This window comes from Callorhinus ursinus, unplaced genomic scaffold, assembly GCF_003265705.2.
Source record: "Callorhinus ursinus isolate GAN/ISIS: 27379988/994484 unplaced genomic scaffold, GSC_fseal_2.0 scaffold8, whole genome shotgun sequence".
Classification (NCBI taxonomy): domain Eukaryota; kingdom Metazoa; phylum Chordata; class Mammalia; order Carnivora; family Otariidae; genus Callorhinus; species Callorhinus ursinus.
This window is the reverse complement of record NW_027397070.1, coordinates 27,513,027-27,536,451: the sequence shown is the minus strand read 5'-3', so window position 1 is coordinate 27,536,451 and position 23,425 is coordinate 27,513,027. Positions and strand designations below refer to the sequence as shown.

General features: G+C 35.8%; 1 protein-coding gene and 1 pseudogene across 1 annotated transcript in view; one reads left to right on the top strand and one right to left on the bottom strand.

Moving 5' to 3' along the window:
- GPR137C (G protein-coupled receptor 137C) overlaps positions 1-23,425 on the bottom strand; it is a 72,391-nt gene that overhangs the window by 26,160 nt on the left and 22,806 nt on the right. The window contains exons 2-3 of the mRNA XM_025870513.2: positions 7,753-7,796; positions 6,053-6,281 (exon numbers count right to left, since the gene is read on the bottom strand). Of these exons, the coding sequence (XP_025726298.1) occupies positions 6,053-6,281; positions 7,753-7,796 (273 nt within the window). The remainder of the gene's footprint in view (positions 1-6,052; positions 6,282-7,752; positions 7,797-23,425) is intronic.
- LOC112822664 (small nuclear ribonucleoprotein Sm D1 pseudogene) lies at positions 9,538-11,241 on the top strand (annotated as a pseudogene).

The window sequence follows — 23,425 nt, the reverse complement described above, 5'->3', positions numbered from 1 at the left end:
GACATATCAGATAAAGGGCTAGTATCCAAAATCTATAAAGAACTTATCAAACTCAACACCCAAAGAACAAATAATCCAATCAAGAAATGGGCAGAAGACATGAACAGACATTTTTCCAAAGAAGACATCCAAATGGCCAACAGGCACATGAAAAAGTGCTCAACATCGCTTGGCATCAGGGAAATCCAAAGCAAAACCTCAATGAGATACCACCTCACACCCGTCAGAATGGCTAAAATTAACAAGTCAGGGAACGACAGATGTTGGCGGGGATGTGGAGAAAGGGGAACCCTCCTACACTGTTGGTGGGAATGCAAGCTGGTGCAACCCCTCTGGAAAACAGTATGGAGGTTCCTCAAACAGTTGAAATTAGAGCTACCATTCGATCTAGCAATTGCACTACTGGGTATTTACCCCAAAGATACAAATGTAGGGACCCGGAGGGGTACATGCACCCCAATGTTTATAGCAGCAATGTCCACAATAGCCAAACTGTGGAAAGAGCCAAGATGTCCATCGACAGATGAATGGATAAAGAAGATGTGGTATATATACACAGTGGAATATTATGCAGCCATCAAAAGGAATGAGATCTTGCCATTTGCAACGACGTGGATGGAACTGGAGGGTGTTATGCTTAGTGAAATAAGTCAATCAGAGAAAGACATGTATCATATGACCTCACTGATAAGAGGAATTCTTAATCTCAGGAACAAACTGAGGGTTGCTGGAGTGGTCGGGGGTGGGAGGGATGGGGTGGCTGGGTGATAGTCATTGGGGAGGGTATGTGCTACGGTGAGCGCTGTGAATTGTGTAAGACTGTTGAATCACAGATCTGTACTTCTGAAACAAATAATGCAACATATTTTAAGAAAAAAGAAAAAGAAGAAAATAGCAGGAGAGGAAGAATGAAGGGGAGTAAGTCAGAGGGGGAGACGAACCAGGAGAGATGATGGACTCTGAAAAACAAACTGAGGTTTCTAGAGGGGAGGAGGGTAGGGGGATTGGTTAGCCTGGTGATGGTTATTAAAGAGGGCACATTCTGCATGGAGCACTGGGTGTTATGAACAAACAATGAATCATGGAACACTACACCAAAACAAATGATGTAATATATGGTGATTAACATAACAATAAAAAATTAAAAAAAAGTTATGTTACAATTCTGATAAAAATTAAATAAATTCAAATGTACCACAGAAATCATAGAAACGAAGGCAAAGCAAACAGCAATAAAAAAAAAACCTAATGGGAGAAAAAGACCAATAGTAACACATAATCATGTCAATAAATACAAACTATTTGTTTACCATATAAAGGGTTTGTTAAAACCCCAACAAGTCTATATTTTAAGTTAATGAGACACACTTGAAATGTTAGCAATAGATGAAAAGTTAAGATAGCATCATCTATCATGACCATGCAAATAAAAGAATATTGAGATTGTAATAAAAGATACAGTAGTTTTCAGAACAAAAATGCCTACAATTAAAAATGCCATTACAGAATTTCAACAATATTTTTTTCTAAAAATTTTAAAGGGAAGCTAGTTAAATATTAGATGAAATGTGACCTATTAGAGACGTCAACCTTTATCAAAAGCTGTGTGGAATGGTACATAAATAAGGTGGAGTCACGTAAAATTAAAAAAAATATTTAAAAGAGAAATTCGCTTCTTCAATGATTCTTACTCTGTTTTGGATCACTGTTCCTTTTGAGAATTTGATTACATATATAGGACCCCTTTCCAGTTAAATTTTGCCAACAATTTCAGGTATTCAAGAACTTCCTGAAACTACATTACCATCTTAGTACATGTTAGGATCATAATAGCTAACATTTAAAAGCGCTTCCCAAGTGCTAGGCATTATACCAAGCACTTTATATAAAATTTCATTTAGTCCTTTTAACCACCTTACAAGGTACGACCTTACCCTAATAACAACCTATAAGATCAGCACTATCATTATTTCCATTTTACAGATCAGCTGACTGAAGCTTAGAGATGCTGTTACTTGTCCAATGCCACATAGCCAGTAAACAGGAGATGGGATTTATGGCCTTATCTCCTTGATCTCAGGTTTCCAGCTCTTAATCATTATGACACTTCACTAAGGTCTTTCCAAATTAACTAAAAATTGGTATATCTGAAAAAAAGATATAAACATATCCAAAATATATCCAATACCATTTTTTACTTATACCACCCTCAGCAAAAGAGAATTTGAAGTAGTTACAGAGATGCACACAAAATAAAAAAATACACAGGAATGTGTATGTGTGTGGTGGCGCCGGGAAATAAGAAAATGAAATAAAACTAGAGGTAGAGCCAGAACCCAAAGTGGATATCATAAGGTCATCTATGATTGATATAGAGGTGAGCCACATGTTTGCCCTGAATGGCATAGTGGTCAGAGAAAAAAAGGATTTAATCAATACTATTTTACCTGGTACTGAACTGGAGAAAAAGATCTCTTCTGTGGAACACTGTGTAGATGATATCCTCAAGAACATTATACAATAGTGACTTTTAAGATAAACATTCCTTACATATTTCTTTGTACAGGCCAAAGCATGATGTCAAAGTACAGGTCAGAACAGACAATTCTTTCCATGGTACAATGTAGTCTGAGTACAAAACTTGTGGACTGGGCTAAAGATAAACTGTAGAATAGATAGGAAAGACTAGATATCTCTTCAGGTAATCTTTCTGGCGATTAAGTTTTTGAATTTAACAGTTAAGAGTTTATTTCAAGAACCTGGAGTACAGAAATTCTATAATGTTTAGTAAGCCAGATTCATATGCATAGACACTCAAACAGAGGGTAAAACTGATAACTTCTCAGGGAAGTCGGGGGACCTGAATAGGATAGATGCTTAAATTTTAGACCTTCCACCAAAATAAGTTGAAGGAAGACCTATAGATAAAGATAATATCTAATTCACATTGATACATAAGTATGTAATGTTGGAGACATGGCTGAAATTGAAACAGAAAATTTCCTTCGGTTTTGTTAAATAAGAATGTTGGTACAATATAACAGGATGATGGGAAGCTGCCAAAGCAGTACTTGAGAAAACATATCACTCTAAATATCTTGTTTACAAAATAATAAATCATGTATCTATGTAAGAACACAAAGGACAAAGTAAAAACCTTAAATATGTAAGAAAATAAAAAAATGAAAGAGCAGAAATAAACTATTCAAATTGACAATAACTAATATTTAAAAACCCCCAGAGTTGCTACTTTGAAAAAGAGAACCAATACACAGCACTGTCCTAGTTGCTAACCAAATAAAAAAAATTTTTTTAAAGAAAATTCAGATAGTTGTTTCTAAATTTTATTTTTGAAGTGAAGGAGAAGGAATCAAATTAAGTTCATAAAAATGGGAAACACTAGAGTTATGCCTTCAAAGTTTGGTAAGATGAGGACACACAGGTGTAGAGCACTGGGTGGGTGAGAGATGTTCCTGGAAAATGAAATAGCCTAAGGATACAGAGACAGGAAAGAATATTGTGTGTCATTTAGAAATAAGGTAGGTAAGATTGAGTTGAAACAAATCATGGAAGATCTCATTATCCCTGAATATGTAGAAGGAAAGAAGAATAAAAAGAAAAACTGAAGACCAAAGTCTGAGCTTTCAGGAAATGCTCTTAGGGATGGTAGGAAGCAGACTCAGTTTGAAAGCGGCAGAGGTAGATGTTCAGCCTATATTTGTTGATTGAATAAAAGAAATGGCTATTCCTGTACAGAAGTAAAAAAATAAAAATGGGCCTAGTGATTTTACAAGGAGAACATGGAAGCAACACGATGTACTTTTTTTTTTAAAGATTTCATTTATTTATTTGAGAGAGAGAATGAGCATGAGAGGGGGGAGGGTCAGAGGGAGAAGCAGACTCCCTGCTCAGCAGGGAGCCCGATGTGGGACTCGATCCCGGGACTCCAGGATCATGACCTGAGCCGAAGGCAGTCGCTTAACCAACTGAGCCACCCAGGCGCCCTGTACTCTTTGAATAAATAAGTTTATAACCTAGTTAGGAAGACCAAGAACTACATAACAATACAATGTAATACAAATAATCTAGTATCTCACATTATGTTTACCTTTAAAGGCATGTATTTAAGCATGTCTTTCTAATGTTCCTAGAGAATTCTGAATCCATGCACCTTTTAAATGTAAGACTTCTAAAATAATAATAATAAAAAAATGAATACCTTTCATATGATAGAGGAAGATGTTTGAAATAATTCTGGAGGAGTTATCAGATGAGATTTTCCTCTCAGATTGGCAACTTTATTTTTATTTATTTATTTATTTTTTTAAGATTTTATTTATTTGAGAGAGAGAGAATGAGAGATAGAGAGCACGAGAGGGAAGAGGGTCCGAGGGAGAAGCAGACTCCCTGCTGAGCAGGGAGCCCGATGTGGGACTTGATCCTGGGACTCCAGGATCATGACCTGAGCCGAAGGCAGTCGCTTAACCAACTGAGCCACCCAGGCGCCCCTGGCAACTTTACTATATGCAGAGAAATATCTATTTCAAAGTAAGTAAATCCAAACTTTAAAAGTTGTTAGATATCCAGAAAAGAAGGCTTTTATTTATTTATTTTTTTAAGATTTTTTTTTTTTTAATTTATTTGACAGAGAGAGACACCGTGAGAGAGGAAACACAAGCAGGGGGAGTCGGAGAGGGAGAAGCAGGCTTCCCGCCGAGCAGGGAGCCCCATGTGGGGCTCGATCCCAGGACCTGAGCTGAAGGCAGACGCTTAACGACTGAGCCACCCGAGCACCCAAAAAGAAACCTTTCAAATTCAACCACATCTATTTATGCTTTATCACTAGATAAGCACAAGGTATGAATGTTATGGCGATGTTATTACATTAAGTTGAGATGCTGTTGCTACACCAAAAGATTATTACCGTAACAGTATCATTTTTAACACTAAACTGAAGCCAGAATTAGCAAAAATATTTACATTTGGGAACTTTTTAGGATAGAAATTGGATACAATAACTTTCCAGGTAAGGTTAATAGGTTTGAAAGTCTCTCTCTCTCTCTCTGAATATATATTTTTATTTTTATATCTATATTTAGCCTGCATTCTACTGATAACATGTTTAAAAACTAAAATTAAAGTATCTACCTAAATTTAAAGGACAAGTTGACTACCATACATTCAATTAAAGCACCTTGCTTTTACTAGGATTATATGAAAGAGGACAACAATATAGAGGTCTAACTACATTTCAGAGAACAGTTCTGTTTAAGAGACTAGCTTGCTTATCTTCAGTGAACAGATAATGATGCTAAATTAGGGCAAGCTCATATGTATATATAAATCGCACCCCCAAATCCACACATCTATACCCACATACCCAGTGACACATATACACTGTGATGACTGATTCCTGCTCAACCACATTGTCAACCAACAGTAGAAACTTCTATGGTTCTTTGTTAATAAGTTAGCATTGGCCTCTGTTTGCTGATCCAAACAAAGTATAAGGAAAGGCAGAAGCAAGGCATTTATAAATTTAATTACATGACTAGCTGTTTTAAAATCATAGGGTCTTCATGTGATGGGATGATGTAACATTTGCTAAGTCTTTATACAAATAAACACCACCTTAGAAGTATGACATCTTAACACTGCTAACCCAAATGTATGTAGACATAATCTGGTAAATTTGTTTAATCGCGATATTGTCACCGTTACTGACGAAATCTTAAATTGTTAGTGTGGCTTATATATTAGACCATTTGTGATACATTCACGTAAATTCTAGTTTATTTCATTTACCCTCCTATGCAGAGGATATAAGTACAGAAAATACGATATGCTCAATATAAACTTTTAAAAAACTATTATTTAGTAAGGGCCAAGTTTTGAATGCCTTTTAATATCTTGTGACCATTCTTTCAAGCTCAAAAATGTACCTTACATTCAGAACACTTTTTAAAAAACATAAGCTTTCCATTAAAATATGCTTCATAGGATGAGGATTTGAAGCTAGATTTTCAAGTATAAATTTAAGAAATATGCTTACCTTTGATTCGAGGTAGACATTTGCTGATGACATTTTTGTAATTTTGCATATGTAACTAACTAAAGAGATGGCACAAAGAATAAACAGGCTATCATTAATTAATGCTCGAACAAACACAGTCCATTTCAACTGATTTTCTGGGACATCTCCGTGGACTAGCATTGCACAAGTCAAGTTCACAACTAAAAAAAGAAGGCTTGCCAATATAAAGCCCAAATGCAACAGAATTCTGAAAGAAAAAAAATAAATTTATTAGATGTTTATATATTAATGAGAGAGTAGACTTAATTCTGAATTAGTGTGCTACTTCAGGTACAATAATACTGTCAGCTTAAAATCTTTATAATTTCATTAAATACAAATTTGAGAATCAGAGTTACTTGGGATATCTTTGCTGTTATGAAATTAGTATCTAAACAATTTTAAAATGGCATTAGGTTTTAAAACATTAATTTAAAAATAACTGAATGGGCCTTGAACTCAGTTGCCTCTACCAGGAAGAATAATATAAGATTATCTTAACACTAATTAAAGTAATCCTGCACTTTTCATTTTTATAACTACTAAACATATTTTCATTGACCTTTCCATTCTAAGAATTACCAGGCTTTTATAATTTGCTTGGAAAATTAATATACTCTATCTAAATTTAAATTGATCACTAATATTAATTTTAAGAGGTTAAGGGAAATGTGTTTTAAATAATGTTCAATTCTTACGAACTTCTGACTATCCATAGCAAACATGACTTTCAAACATGACCAAAGAAGAACATAGGGACAGTATATGTAGAGTTTCAAGCACCTCATCAATTCCCTGGCTTTCTATAAAGTTGCATATTTACTATGCATACACAGCAACTCTGAAAATGAAATTCCTCAACTATATTCCCCTAAGAAAAATGAGACCACTGCGACTCTTCAGGTAAGGTGTGGATATTTGTATCAAGTAGCTATAACAGTTATCTATTCCCAATTCAAATATGTTTATAACCTCAATTAATATGAGCCAGGAATTTATTTGGCATCCTAATATCTTCTATTTTGGGTCACTTTCAAGAGTGGGAATCATAAAATGTTGTCTGCGTTTGGAAATAGTTTACAAGAGGTTAATTGAAGATAATGTGTGATTTGTAACAAGCAATCTTTTTTAAGTGTACATTCAAAGTACAAAGATTTTAGTTTGAGAAGTTCAGATCTTAGTATTCTCTCAGATTATGTAATAAAAATAATAATATATAACTTGGAACCTAAAGTGGACCTTGAAGTTACCCATATACCCAGGGGAAACCAAGGTATAGAGATGTTAAATGAGTTGTATGGTCAACAAGTTAATGGGAGAATTGGTCTGAAACCCAAATCTCCTGACTCAGCTTAGCACTCTCATTTTTGATGTTAGTACGGAAGCATTCCTTATTTCATGGAACTATACTACTATACATGCGTGCCCCAAACAGTAAAATCTAACTTTAGTATGTGTGGGCCCTAGGAAACTCTATCTGTAGCAGAGCAGCAAAATAAATGTGTTAGGCAGCGATATGGCTGAAGGGGGAGAACTGTCCGTTACTCAATTCATTTCCCATGTGCTAATCTAACTACTGGACTTCCTATAAAATTGCTATAGGACCTTCAACGACCATGCCCTTCTACCTTGAAAAGTCTATTGTGAAAAAATTAGATCTTGGTACTCATGAAACTTACTTGTGTTTGTCAAGTTCAGTGGCACATCTGACTTTACATATAACCTATAAAGAGAGTATAGAAAAAGGTTTTGAAAAAACGTGTAATATAGTATTCCTTTTTTTTTTAAGATTTTATTTATGCATTTGAGACACAGAGATAGAGAGAGAGAGAGCATGAGCAGGGAGAGAGGCAGAGGGAGACGGAGAAGCCGGCTCCCCGCTGAGCCAGGAGCTCGATGCCGGGGCTCAGTCCCAGGACCTTGGGATTATGACCTGAGCCGAAGGCAGACGCTTAACCATCTGAGCCACCGAGGCGCCCAAATATTCTTTTTTTTTTTTTTTTTAAGATTTTATTTATTTGACAGAGAGAGACACAGCGAAAGAGGGAACACAGGCAGGGGGAGTGGGAGAGGGAGAAGCAGGCTTCCTGCGGAGCAGGGAGCCCTATGCGGGGCTCAATCCCAGGACTCTGGGATCATGACCTCAGCGGAAGGCAGACGCTTAACGACCGAGCCACCCAGGCTCAAATATTGTTAAACTTGTTTTGACTTTGTGTTTCAAAGTGATACAACTAAAAATAATATGTTATGAATAACATAAGTAAATTCAAGTGTTAACATTTGAACTACCACGAAGTAAAAATAAGCGGGTTTCCAAAGGCTTAAATCAATAATAATTTTCTTTGTTATAGTCTTAAATTTAAATTTCTATCATTAAAAATTTAAACAGAGTTAATCCAGTTTAAACATTTATTGAACTTTTATTATGAGCCAGACATTGTGCTGGATAGCTTGCCACCTATTCTAAATTTCAATATATTATTTACATTTTGTCTTTTTCTTTTTAAAGATTTTATTTATTTATTTATTTGTCAGAGAGATAGAGAGAGAATGCGCACAAGTAGGGAGAGCTGCAGGCAGAGCAGGCAGAGGGAGAAGCAGGCTCCCTGCTGAGCAAGGAGCTGGATGTAGGACTCAATCCCAAAACCCTAGGATCATGATCTGAGCTGAAGGCAGATGTTTAACCGACTGAGCCACCCAGGGGTCCCACTTACATTTTGTCTTGAAATGAAAGTACTTACTTAAATATGAATATGGCTGAATGTTCTCCAAAGATTACTTTCCCCTAAGATGCAATGAAGTAGTAAAAGGAAACAAGGGACCAAAAAATGAACACAAAGATAATGAGCATATATCATATTTAGTAAATTCCTTCCTTCACAAAGCCTTGCAAAGGGTAGGTTCTCAAATACTTGTTGAATAAAATTAAGTAGGTAGGTAAATAGAATTTGAAATAAACATGGTAAATTCTGAGAGCATAATGTGGAAGGTCTTAATTTCTTTTTTTTTTTTTTAAGATTTTATTTATTTGACAGAGAGAGAGAGAGTACAAGCAAGGGGAGTAGGAGAGGGAGAAGCAGGCCTCCCACCGAGCAGGGAGCCCGATGTGGGGCTCAATCCCAGGACCCCGGGATCACGACCTGAGCTGAAGGCAGACGCCCAACTGACTGAGCCACCCAGGCGCCCCGAAGGTCTTAATTTCTTACTAGTGAATTTGGACTTTATTTAGATGATGGGAAGATACTGAAGTTTTTTTATGTAGACACTCCAAAATACGAAATTTCATTAACCTGGCATCAGTGCACAGGCTAGTACAGAGGAACTATGGTTATAGGACTATTGAAATAGGGTGTGAACTTTGGGGACATGGAAAGAAAGAGGCAAGTATAAAACAAAATAAAGAAAAATAGTGTAAGTACTCAATAACTTACTAATTCCATTCAAGCATTTATTGAGCACACATTATGAAAGGTGCTGTGGATTCATAAATATAGTAATTGTTTCTGCTCTCAAGGAGCTCAGTTTATTGAAGAAACAGATAAACCATATATTTTGACACCTTGTGATATCAATGCAAAAGATACCATCACAACATCTAAGAAGGGAGAAAGATTAATTCAGTCCAAGAAATGGTGTGAGGTAAGGAGAAAGGGGAAAGACTGTGTAGAGTCCGTGAGGACTTCTCAAAGGAAGTCACATTTGAGCCAGATCCAAGTTCTGAAGGGCAAATGAGTGTTAGGTAAATGCTCAGGCAAAGATAGCAGCCTGTGTGCACACTCATATCTGTGTCTTTTGGTTAACCAGAAGCTAGATGTGATACAGGAGTCTAAAATATTATCCCTATTAGTTCCCTAATCATTCTCCCTAATCCATTTTCTGTCTCCACTACTAAGGTACATATTACAACACCTTTTCAGTTGGTTTCTCTGCTCCCATTCTTTATTTCATCTATATCTTTTGAAGGTAAGTGTTCATTTTACTACTTTTCCTTTATTCTCACCTGTCTATATATAATTTTAATTTTAATTTTTATAAATTGTACTAAAAATATATATAACACAAAACTCACCATTTAACCATTTGTGAAAAGATTTTTTAAATTTATTTGAGAGAGAGAGAGTGGGGGCATGGGGGGGGCAGAGGGAGAGGGAGAAGCAGACTCCCTGCTGAGCAGGAGGCTGACACAGCCCATTCCAGGGCCCTGAGATCATGACCTGAGCCAAAGGCAGATGCTTAACCAACTGAGCCACCCACGCACCTCTCAACCATTTTTTAGAGACTTATATATTTATTTTACACACACAGAGAGAAAGAGAGAGTGGGGGGAGGGGCAGAAGGAGAGGGAGAGAGAAACTTAAGCAGGCTCTGCTGAGCTTGGAGTCCAACACTGGGCTCCATCCCATGACCTTGATATCATGACCTAAGCTGAAACCAAGAGTCAGGAGCTTACCAACTTAGCCACCCAGGTGGCTCCCATTTAAACACTGTTAAGTGTATAGTTCAATTGCATTAAGTACATTCACATCATTGAGCAAACTATCACCATCATCCATCTCCAGAACTTTTTCACCCCCCCCAAACTAAAACTCTCATTAAACAATAACTCCTGATTCTTCTCTCCTCCAGCACCTGGCAACCACCATTATACTTTCTGTCTGTGAATTTGACTGCTCTAGTAACCTCATCTAAGGGGAATCATACGGTATTTGTTCTTTTTTGATTGGTTTATATCACTTAGCATAATGTCTTCAAGGTTCATCCATGTTGTAACTCGTGTCACATTTTCCATCCCCTTTAAAGCTGAATAAGGTTCAGTTTCATCACTGAATCACGAAACTGTAACCATCGAATTAAAGAATGGAACACAGGTCCATGGAACAATCACAGGTGTAGATGTCAGCATGAATACCCATCTTAAAGCTGTGAAAATGACTTTGAAGAATAGAGAACCGGTACAGCTGGAAACACTGAGTATTCGAGGAAATAACATTCGATATTTTATCCTACCAGACAGCTTACCTCTGGATACACTACTTGTGGATGTTGAACCAAAGGTGAAATCTAAGAAAAGTGAAGCTATTACAGGAAGAGGCCGAGGCTGAGGCCGAGGAAGAGGATGTGGTCAGGGTAGAGGAAGAGGGGGTCCTAGGTGATAATGTCTCTCAAGATTACTATTTCAAAGTGATACATGATTGGGGATATTTTTTGTACGGGTTTTGTTTGTTTATGTCAGTTTTTAATAAACATAAATGTAGGACAAAAAAAAAGCTGAATAAGTTTCCATTGTATGTATATATCACAATTTGTCTATCCATGCATCCATCAATGGACACTTGAGTAGCCTCCACCTTTTGGGTATTGTGAATAATGCTGCTATAAACAATATGTTCTATATATGAACATGTTTTAACATGATTTAAAAAAATGATTTGACAGTAAGTTGTATATGTGATACTCCTTTAACACTAAATGTGTACTTCATTGTATACTTCCTTAAAAAATAAAATTATCTTATGTAACCACAATATAATTATGAAAATTATAAAATTGAATGTCAATACAATACTATTACCTAATCTTCAGACCTTATTTAGATTTTGCCTTTTGTTCCAATAATGCCATTTTTGGGGAAAAATAGCAGGATTATGCATTAATCTGTGCATTTAATCTCCTTTAATTTTCATTTTTTCCTTTTGTCTTTTCAGTGATTTTGTAGAATGCTTCTCAGTTTGGGTTTATCTGTTTCTTCATAATTAGATTCAGGTTATCCATTTTGGTAGGAATACCACAGAAGTGATGGTGCTGTGTTCTTCTCAATGAATTACATCAGGAGGCTCAGGATGTTGATTTATCTCATTATTGTGATGCTCACTGAGTAATTGGTTAAGGTGGTGTCTACCAAATTTCTCCACTAAGCTACCATTTTTCTCATTGTAATGAGTACCATGTGGAGAGATATTTACAATGTAAGTATCTTTTGTTCTTCAAACTTTCATCCACTAGTTTTGGCATCTATTGCCTGAATAAATTATTATTATTATGGGGCATTTTCATTTTAAAAAGTAAATTTGATCATATTATTCCAGGACAAAGCCCACACTCCTTTTGACAAAACAGGTCTTTCATCATCTTGTCCCACCTTCCCATCATTGCATCCTTTTATCCCCATCTTCAATCTTATGGTCAGTCATTTTGGATTATCTACAACTCTTCAAATAAGGGATTCAGTTTCACATCTTTGTGCCTTCCTATGTGTTTTTATTTTCCCTGAAATAAGCTTTCTGTGTCATATAACAAACTCCAACTCATCCTTCAAGACTACCCGTGTTATCTTTTATATGTCACCTTAAGTGACTTAGGAAGAGAAACACCACTCTGTATCCTTGCTTTACTAATCACATTTTATGGTATTTATTTACATTTTTATTTACCTCTTAAGAGACACCATAACTTACTCATATTTATAGCCCCAGTGCCGAGCATAAAGCTTGGTTCATAGTAAGTTTTCAGAACATGTTGGAATAAATGACCAGTGATTTTAGGTCAAAGCAAGAATTTTGGTGAAATACAGCACAAGTGAAATTGGAGGGGCAAGCAGTTGCCCAGTTGTGGAGATCTTGTATAAAAATGCTAAAGAATTAGTCTTTAACTCCCACAAACTCTGTAATATGATTTTATGTTTGATTTCTTAGGTGAAGTGTGGAAAATGGATTAGAGTAGTGTGAAGAACTCTAGTTAAAATATTGTTGAACTTGACTGAGTCTACTCAACCACATTCTCAGGTTATGAATCTAAAGACCTAAATGTGAGAACTGAAAATATAAAAATACTAGAAGAGAGCACAAACAATAGTTTTTCTGACATTGGCCATAGCAACATTTATCTAGCTATGTCTCCTCAGGCAAGGGAAACAAAAGCAAAAATAAACTATTGGGACCACATCAAAATAAAAAGCTTCTGTATAACAAAGGAAACCATCAACAAAACAAAAAGACAACCTACTGAATGGAAGAAGATATTTGCAAACAATATATCCAAAAAGGGGTTAATATCCAAAATATATGAAGAACTTATACAACTCAATAGCAAAAAACCAAATAATCTAATTAAAAATGGACAGAAGACATGAACAGACATTTCTCCAAAGAAGACATACAGATGGCCAACATACACATGAAAAGATGCTCAACATCAGTCATTATCGGGAAATGCAAATCAAAGCCACAATGAGATATCACCTGTCAGAATGCCTAAAATAAAAAACACAAGAAAGAACAAGTCTTGGGACGCCTAGGTGGCTCAGTTGGTTAAGTGTCTGCCTTCAGCTCAGGTCATGATCCCAGGGTCCTGGGATCGAGTCCCACATTGGGCTCCTTGCTCGGCAGGGAGTCTGCTTCTCCCTCTGCCTGCCGCTCTCCCTGCTTGTGCTCTCTCTCTCTTTCTCTCTGACAAATAAATACATAAAATCTTCAAAAAAAAAAAAAAAGAAAGAACAAGTCTTGGTGAGGATGTGGGAAAAAAGGAACCCTTCGTGCATTATTGGTGGGCATGCAAACTGGTGTGGCCACTGTGGAAAACAGTATGGATGTTCCTCAAAAAATTAAATATCCAGTAATTCAACTACTGGGTATTTACTCAAAGAATATGAAAACACTAATATGAAAAGATATACGCACTTCTATGTTTACTGAAGCATTATTTATGATAGCCAAGACATGGAAGCAGTCCAAGTGTCCACTGATAGATGAATGGATAAAGAAGATGTGGTACATGTATACAATGGAATATTACTCAGTTATAGAAAACAATGAAATCTTGCCATTTGCAACAATAGAGATGGATCTAGAGGGTATTAGTCTAAATGAAGTGTTAGAGAAAGACAAATACCATATGATTTCACTCATACATGGAATTTAAGAAACAAAACAAATGAACAAAGAAAAAAAGAAACAAATAACAAAAAAGACTCCTAGAGAAAATATAGAGAACAAATTGGTGGTTGCCAGAGGGAAGGTGAGTGGAAGGATGGATGAAATAGGTAAAGGGAATTAAGAGTATACTTATTGTGATGAGCAGTGAGTAATGTACAGAATTGTTGAATCACTATATTGTACACTAAAACCAATATAACACTGTACACAATTATACTGGATAAAAAAAAAAAGAATGTTATATGAATGAAATTATACAGTATGTAACCTCTTGGAATTGGATTTTTTTCACTTACCACAATTCTTTGGAGATGCATGTAGATTGCTGTGCGTAGGAATAAATTTGTTCTTTAAAAAAAATAAAGCATTGATGGAATGAGTGCACCACGGACAAAAATTTTAAAAAGTCAGATTGTGGAATTGATTCTTAGGTTTAAAATTTATTACATACAGGCAGAAATATTGAGAAGATAGGTGAGTTTTGGATTATAAGAAGGAAATTACAGTCACCACAGTGGTGACAACTGAAACTCAAACTAGAAGACATTTGAAGGAACAATATAGAATAGAAAGTCAACCTGTGATATGTTCACATCTAATAGAATGAAAAATCAAAAAGAGGGAAGGAAAGAGAGATAGGCAAAGGAGACAGATCTAAGAATCAAATTAGTCAGAAAACAGCAGAGTAGTTTAGATGTAATAGGAAGCAAGTATAGCCTTTATTAAATTCTGCAAAAAGTCAAGAATGATTAAGAAAAGACCATTTGGTTGGGTTACCATATGTCATGGATACCTTGGAGAGAATAGTTTTCAGTGAAATAAACAGAACAAAAGTACAAGGAGTTAATAGAGAGTACAACAACAAAGACAGTGAGTATAGACTACATGAGATATATGTGAAGATAAGAGAAACCTAGGAAAATCCGTGTTGAGAGACAATTCTCTATGAACATTGCACATTTCTGCATGGTCCAGGTCTTCTGAGCAAAGGGCTTTGCATAGCAAACATCCTTGAAAAGTAGAGACAGTATCTACCTTAAGTCCAGAGGGAAGATTTGTTTCCTGGCTAGTGGAATAAAGATAGAGAATATCTCTCTCCCTGGGGACATTTGGGTGTGGGAGCGGGGATGATAAAGTCTCTGTATCTGTCCTTGCTTACATTCCAGAGTAAAGATAAGGTCTGACTGTCTGTCTCCCTTCCTTATTTCAGGGTTCTTACCCTGTAACATATCTTGCTGTAGGTACAAGTAACATCTGGCCCTCACTGTGTTAACTATATGGGAATTGGGGCTCAGGACCTGATGCAAGACATTACTTTGGTTTTTTTTTTTTAAGATTTTATTTATTTATTTATGAGAGACAGACAGAGAGAGAGAGAGAGAGAGAGAGAGAAGCAGGCTCCCAAGGGGCAGGGAGCCCGATGCGGGACTCGATCCCAGGACCCTGGGATCATGACCTGAGCTGAAGGCAGACGCTTAACTATCTGAGCCACCCAAGCACCCTGGTTGTTGTTTTTGCCATGAGTAATAAATGGTCTTTTTCTCTGACCCCATGGGTCTTGTGTTTTCTGTCAATATATGTATATACAACTGTGGCAAGCTAATCTGTTAGCCTTCAAGTAAGGTAAGGTCTCAGACCTTTCACAGTTTCTGATTTAATAATCTGCTGGTCAGAAATAAACTAGAGATGGTGAAATGATAAATGGAGAGCAGGAGAGAGGAAGGGAGAGTTCTATTGTTAAAGAAGGTTCTAGAAAAGGAAAACACATACTTTTTTGAGTCAAGAGGTTAGAAAAGATAGTTGAAGAAAAAGTAGGAGTTCTGCAGAGAAAATTTAAAATAATCTATAAACCAGCTCTGTTAAAATCAGAAATTTGGATGTAGCATGGATATAATCATTTTGATATAGAGAAGATGAATGAGAGAATTGGGCAGATGGATTCTATTTTTTTCTAGTAAAGTAGGAGGCAAGGTCATATCCTGGGAAGGGATGTTAGATTTAAGCACTTATAATATGGAAAACATTTTCAACACATGAACAAAAGGTTACAAAGGAATATTTTGAGAAGCAGATAGGTCCAGTTAAAGTCAGGTAGTTGACAGTGGACACTGTCTCCAAGATTTCCTGATTTTTAAATTGAAATAATCTAATAGAAAAAAATAGATGCAATTATAAAAAGTTCAAATAACTAGGCTGCATTTTTCATATAATAATTTAAACTGTAACATGTGAAACTACTATAGAGAAAGAAAAAGTGGGTGAATGAACTATATTGGCACAGCAGGAAGTCAAGGAAGGGGAATACTAAATTGACTATAGGTTCTAAGTGCAAAAAATAACACAAAGAAGCTAATGGAGTAGGGAAAACAGAAGTGGTAAAGTGACTAAAAGTTAAGATGAGGGTGAAAAACAGATTAAAGGATGATTTCAAGATGTATAAAGGAAAAGAGATAGAAGACACTGGTTAGAAAGAATTGCTTCCTTTTCTTTTTATTTTTTTTTATTATGTTATGTTAGTCACCATACATTACATCATTAGTTTTTGATGTAGTGTTCCATGATTCACTGTTTGCATATAACACCTAGTGCTCCATTCAATACATGCCCTCTTTAATACCCTGGTGATGGGTATTAAAGAATTGCTTCATTTTCAATAGCTGAGCCAAGGTGTGGCCTTGCTGTTGGGTGGCTCAAACAGAAAGGGAGGGTTTTAGAGCTCTGAGAAGCCAATGAATTGAGACACATTGATGGATTATCAATAATGGCTTTAAAAAGATCTATATAACAGCAGACCACGCCAGAAGAAGGAAAGTGCTGATTCATCCAGGAAAGTAGAAGTCATTATTATAGCCAATGATGACCTAATCAGATGGCATGGATTTCAGAGATGATGATGATGTAACATCAGTAATTGGGAAACATAAAATAGGCTGATTGTTCTTCCCACAAATTGAGATGGGGGGCGGTTTATCCTTATACACAAAGTGTCATCTAGAAAAAGCTAGATTTCAGTGAAGGCATTTAACAGTTTCAAATGAAGAACAGAATGGGAAGAGGGTGGGAAGTGTAATAAGATTAAGGTCATGTACAGGGACAAATAATGGGCCTGAGAGGGAGTTGAGCAGAATAAGGAAAGAATTAAAGGTCAACTATCTGCCCAGATTTGCAGAATATGTTATGATGCATCATAGATTCAACCAGGTGCTTAAATCACATTTAGAGTATACTAAGGTTACAAACAGTGATCTGATACTGGTAGATTCCAAGTATTTATAGACTATAGCAAACAGGACATGATCCTGAGTAAAAAAAAAGTTAATAATATAAAAAATGTCAAGTATTTATATATTATTTGATAATATGAAAGTTCATGAAACATAATAAACATGTACTTTATGTAGATTTTTTTTGAAGTTTAGAATGGTAAATAATATACATCTAAATGACTTGCTGATGTTAATTTATGTCAGAGGGACCATATCTTTCCAGGTCTTTCTTAATGTCAGAAAAACTGAATAAATGGCCCATTTATAGAAGGATATTATTCTTTATTACAAAGGTATGAAGAAGTACAATGGAATATTACTTAGCCATCAAAAAAGAAATCTTTTTTTTTAAGATTTTATTTTTTATTTGACAGAGAGAGCGAGAGAGGGAACACAAGCTGGGGGAGTGGGAGAGGGAGAAGCAGGCTTCCCACCAAGCAGGGAGCCCCACATGGGGCTCAATCCCAGGATCCTGGGATCATGACCCAAGCCGAAGGCAGCTGCTTAACTGAGACACTCAGGCGCCCCCCAAAAAAGAAATCTTACCATTTGCAACAATGTGGATGGAACTAGAGGGTATTATGCTAAGTGAAATAAGTCTATCAGAGAAAGACAATTATATGATTTCACTCATATGTAGAATTTAAGAAACAAAACAGAGGATCATAGGGAAGAGAGGGAAAAATAAAATAAGACGAAGTCAGAGAGGGAAACAAACCATAAGAGACTCTTAACTATAGGAAACACACTGAGGGTTGCTGGAGGAGAGGTGGGTGGGGGGATGGGGTAACTGGGTGATAGGCACTAATGAGGACATGTGATGTAATGAGTACTGGGTGTTATACGCAACTGATGAATCACTGCATTCTACCTCTGAAACTAATAATACACTATACGTTAATTAATTGAATTTAAATAAAATAAAAAAACAAAGGTATGAAGAATTATATGGATTGATGGATATCAAATGTTTTTCATCATATAACCCACCTTTATTCCATATAGTAGCCCCTAATTTAGAAAATACTGATTTAGAATTTTTGAATTAATGAATATTTAAAATACTGTTATCATTAGCATACTTTATTTTATTAAAAAATTTCAACCTATTTTTTTAAAAGATTTTATTTATTTATTTGAGAGAGAGAGAGAGCATGTGTGGGGAGAGGTACAGAGGGATAGGGAGAAGCAGGTTCCCTGCTGAGCAGGGAGCCCCAGTGCAGGGCTCCATCTCAGGAGCCTGAGATCATGATTTGAGCTGAAGGCAGACACTTACCTGACTGAGCCAACCAGAAGCCCCTCAACCTATTTATAAGTGATCTGAAATGATTTTTCCATCTTAAAATGTCAACTCCATATTTTGTCTCCCTATTTAACTCCTCAAATAAAAGGAAGAAAGATGAGAGTATGGCAAATATGTTTTATCTGTGAATGTTTTCTAATGTAAGTTTAGTTAATACCGGTATCCCGAGATTTGAGGAAGAGTTAAATTGGAACTATGCTTTATTTATTTATTTTTTCACTGCATGTAGAACCATGTTGCTTAGAGATGGTAAATACTGAAATACTTATAGAATGAATGCTTTTTATAGAATTTCTTTTTGTTAAGTTGATTTTTCCACTTTTGTTAATTTCAAATAAAAACTTAACTGGAATGTTCAAATGGAAACTTTATTGGAAAATTTGGAATTGATGCAAAAATGAATTATGGTGAACATAATCTCCTCTCCATGGTGAATAGATAGGCATACATATCCATCTATGTAGATTACTTTCACAGACACAGTTATCTATAGTTTCCATCTCAATTGCTTAAGTTCCCATGAAGAGTAATGCACCGTTTTCAAGCCTACCATTGCTACTACTTGCATATTAAAAAAAAAAAAATGAGGCTTTAGCTACTCTAGCTATAAATTGAATAGCCAGACTTTTTTTCAGATGTTCTCTCTCAATGCCTTTATTTCATTTTTAAGAACTTTTTTTAACCTTCAAAGTATTTTTTCTTTACAGTAGCCTGTTCTTTCTAGGATACAATACCTTTTTGTCTCTTAGGATACTAATACCTTTCTTTCTTAAAAGATTTTATTTATTTATTTGAGAGAGAGAGAGCATGAGTGGGGAGAATGGCTGAGGGAGAGGGAGAAGCAGACTCCCTGTTGAGCAGGGAGCCTGACACGGGGATCAATCCCAGGACCCCAGGATCATGACCTGAGCTGAAGGCAGATGCTTAATGACTGAGACACCCAGGTGCCCCTCTTTTTTTTTTTTTTTTAATTTCTTCTGTCAGGTAGACAAAATGAGGAAACAGAGAAATTTGACCCAAATTAAAGAACACTACAATGCAATAGCAAGGATCTAAGTGAAACAGATATAAAAACATGTCTGATAGAGAATTCAAAGCAATGATCATAAGGATATACACTGGGCATGAGAAAAGAGTAGATGATATATAAGTGAGACTCTTAATACAGAGATAAGGAACAACATAGCAGAGATAAAGGGCTCAATAAACAAATTGGGAAAGATGCTTGACAGAATGAACAGCAGAATGGAAGAAGCAGAGGAATGAATTAATGACTTAGAAGACAGAGTATTAGAAAGTAATCAAGCTGAACAAAAGAGAGAAAAGAGAATTATGCAAGACTTAGGGAACTCAGTGACCTTATCAAATGTAATAACATTCATACTATGGGAAAAAACCCCAAAACAAGAATAAAATGGCAATTAATACATATCTATTGATAATTACTTTGTATATAAGTGGACTAAATGCTCCAATCAAGACATAGGGTGACAGAATGGATAAAAAACAAGACTCATCTACATGTTGCCTATCAGAGACTAATTTTAGACCTACAGACACCTAAAGATTGAAAGTGAGGGGATGGGGGCGCCTGGCTGGCTCAGTTGGTATAGCATGGGATTCTTGATCTTGGGGTCATGAGTTCAAGACCCTTGTTGGACATAGTACTTAAAAAAATAAATAGAAAGTAAGGGGATGGAGAAACATCTAACATGCAAATGGATGTCCAAAGAAAGTCAGAGTAGCAATACTTATATCAGACAAACTAGACTTTATTTTTTTAAAATATTTTATTTACATGACAGAGAGAGAGAGCACACAAACAGGGGGAACACCAGGCAGAGGGAGAGGGAGAAGCAGGCTCCCTGCTGAGCAGAGAGCCCAAAGTGGGGCTCGATCCCATGACCTGAGCCGAAGGCAGATGCTTAACTGACTGAGCCACCCAGGTACCCCAAAACAAACTAGACTTTAAAATAAAGACTGCAACAAGAGAGAAAGAAGGACACTATATAATAATAAATGGGATAATCCAACAAGAAGATATGACAATTGTAAATATTTATGCATCCAACATTGGAGCACCCAAATACATAAAACAGTTAATAACAAACATGAAGAAATGAATCTGATTTTAATACAATAATAGTAGGGGACTTTAACACCCCACTAACATCAAAGGACAGATCATCTAAACAGAAAATCAATAAGGAAACAATGGCTTTGAATGACACACTGGAACAGATGGATTTAACATATTCAGAACATTACATCCTAAAAGTCTAGAATACACATTCTTTTCAAGTACACATGGAACATTCTCCAGAATAGATCACATATTAGCCCACAAAACAAGCCTCAACAAATTCAAGAAGACTGAATACATACCATGCATCTTTTCTGACCACAATGCTATGAAACTAGAAGTCAACCACAAGATAAAATCTGGAAAGAACACAAATATATGGAGGTTAAATAACATGCTACTAAACAATGAATTGGTCAACGAGGAAATAAGTTAAGAACTAAAAAAGTACATGGAAACAAATAAAAATGAAAATACAATGGTCCAAAAACTTTGAGATGCAGAAAAAAGTGATTCTAAGAAGGAAATTTAAAAAATACAGGCCTACCTCAAGAAGGAAGAAAAATTCCAAATAAACAACCCAAACTTATACCTAACGGAGCTAGAAAAAGAACAACAAACATAATCTAAAACTAGCAGAAGAAAGGAAATAATAAATATTAGTGTAGAATAAATGATATAGAGAACCAAAAAACCAATAGAACAGATCAATGAAACCAGGAGCTGTTTTTTTGAAAAAAAAAATCAATAAAATTGATAAACTTCAAGCCAGATTTTTCAATAAAAAAAGAGAAAGGACTGAAATAAATAAAATCATAAATGAGAGAGGAGAAATAACAACCAACACCAAAGAAATGTAAACAATTATAAGAGAGTATTATGAAAAACTATATGCCAACAAATTGGACAACCTAGAAGAAATGGATAAATTCATAAAAACATATAAACTACCAAAACTAAAACAGGAAGAAATTGAAAATTTGAATAGACAGATAACCAGCAAAGAAATTGAATCAGTAATCAAAAAATTCCCAACAAATAAAAGTTCACGACCAGATGGCTTCCTAAGGCAAATTCTACCAATCATTTAAGGAAGAGCTAATATCTATTCTTCTCAAACTATTCCAAAAAATAGAAAAGGAAGGAAAACTTCTAAATCCATTCTATGAGGCCAGCATTACCCTGATACCAAAACCAGATAAAGACACCACACAAAAAAAGAGAACTACAGGCCAATATCCCTGATGAACTTAAATGCAAAAATACTCAATAAAATACTAGCAAACTGAATCCAATAAAATACATTAAAAAAATCATTCACCATGATCAAGTGGGATGTATTCCTGGGTTGCAAGAGTGGTTCAAGGGGCGCCTGGGTGGCTCAGTCGTTAAGCGTCTGCCTTCAGCTCAGGTCATGATCCTAGGGTCCTGTGATCGAGCCCTGCATTGGGCTCCCGGCTCTGCAGGAAGTCTGCTTCTCGCTCTCCCACTCCCCCTGCTTGTGTTCCCTCTCTCTGTGTCTCTCTCTGTCAAATAAATAAAATCTTAAAAAAAAAAGAGTGGTTCAATATTTGCAAATCAATCAACGTGATACATCACATCAATAGAGAAAGGATAAGAACCATATAATCATTTCAATAGACACAGATAAAGCATTTGACAAAGTATAACATCCATTCATGATAAAAACCCTCAATGAAGTTGGTTTAGAGGGAATATACCTCAACGTAATAAAGGCCATATATGAAAAACTCACAGCTAACATCATCCTTAATGGACAAAAATGTCCATTCTCACTACTTTTATTCAACATAGTACTAGAAGGTCTAGCCAAAACAATCAGACAACCAAAAGAAATAAAAGGCATCCAAATTGGTAAGGAAGAAATAAGACTTTCACTATTTGCAGATGACATGATACTCTATATAGAAAACCTGAAGACTCCACCAAAAAATTGCTAGAACTGATGCATGAATTCAGTAAAGTTGCAGAATATCAAATCAATGTACAGAAGTCTGTTGCATTTCTAGCCACCAATAATGAAGCCACAGGAAGAGAAATTAAGAAAACAATCTCATTTACTATTGGACCAAAAATAATAAAATACCTAGGAATAAACCTAACCTAAGAGGTGAAAGACCTATACTCTGAAAACTATAAAACACTGATGAAAGAAATGGAACACAACACAAAGAAATGGAAAGACAGGGATGCCTGGGTGGCTCAGTCAGTTAAGTGTCTGCTTTTGGCTCAGGTCATGATCCCAAGGTCCTGGGATCGAGTCCCGCATCGGGCTTCTTGCTCAGCGGGGAGCCTGCTTTTCCTTCTGCCTGCTTCTCCCTCTGCCTGCTGCTCTCCCTGCTTGTGTTCTCTCTGGCAAATAAATAAATAAAAAATCTTAAAAAAAAATGGAAAGACATTCCATGCTCATGGATTAGAAGAACAAATATTGTTAAAATATTTTAAAAACAATCTACACATTTAATGTAGTCCCTATCAAAATACTGATAGTATTTTTTTTTCAAAATGAAAAATCCTAAAATGTGTATGGAACCACAAAAGACCTTGAATAGCCAAAGCAATGTGGAAAAAGGAAAGTAAAGCTGGAGGCATCATAATTACAGACTTCAAGCAATTCTACAAAGCTGTAGTAATGAAAACAGTATGATACTGGCACAAAAATACACATAGATCAATAGAACAGAATACAAAATCTGGAAATAAACCCACAACTATATGACCAATTAATCTCAACAAAGCAGGAAAGAA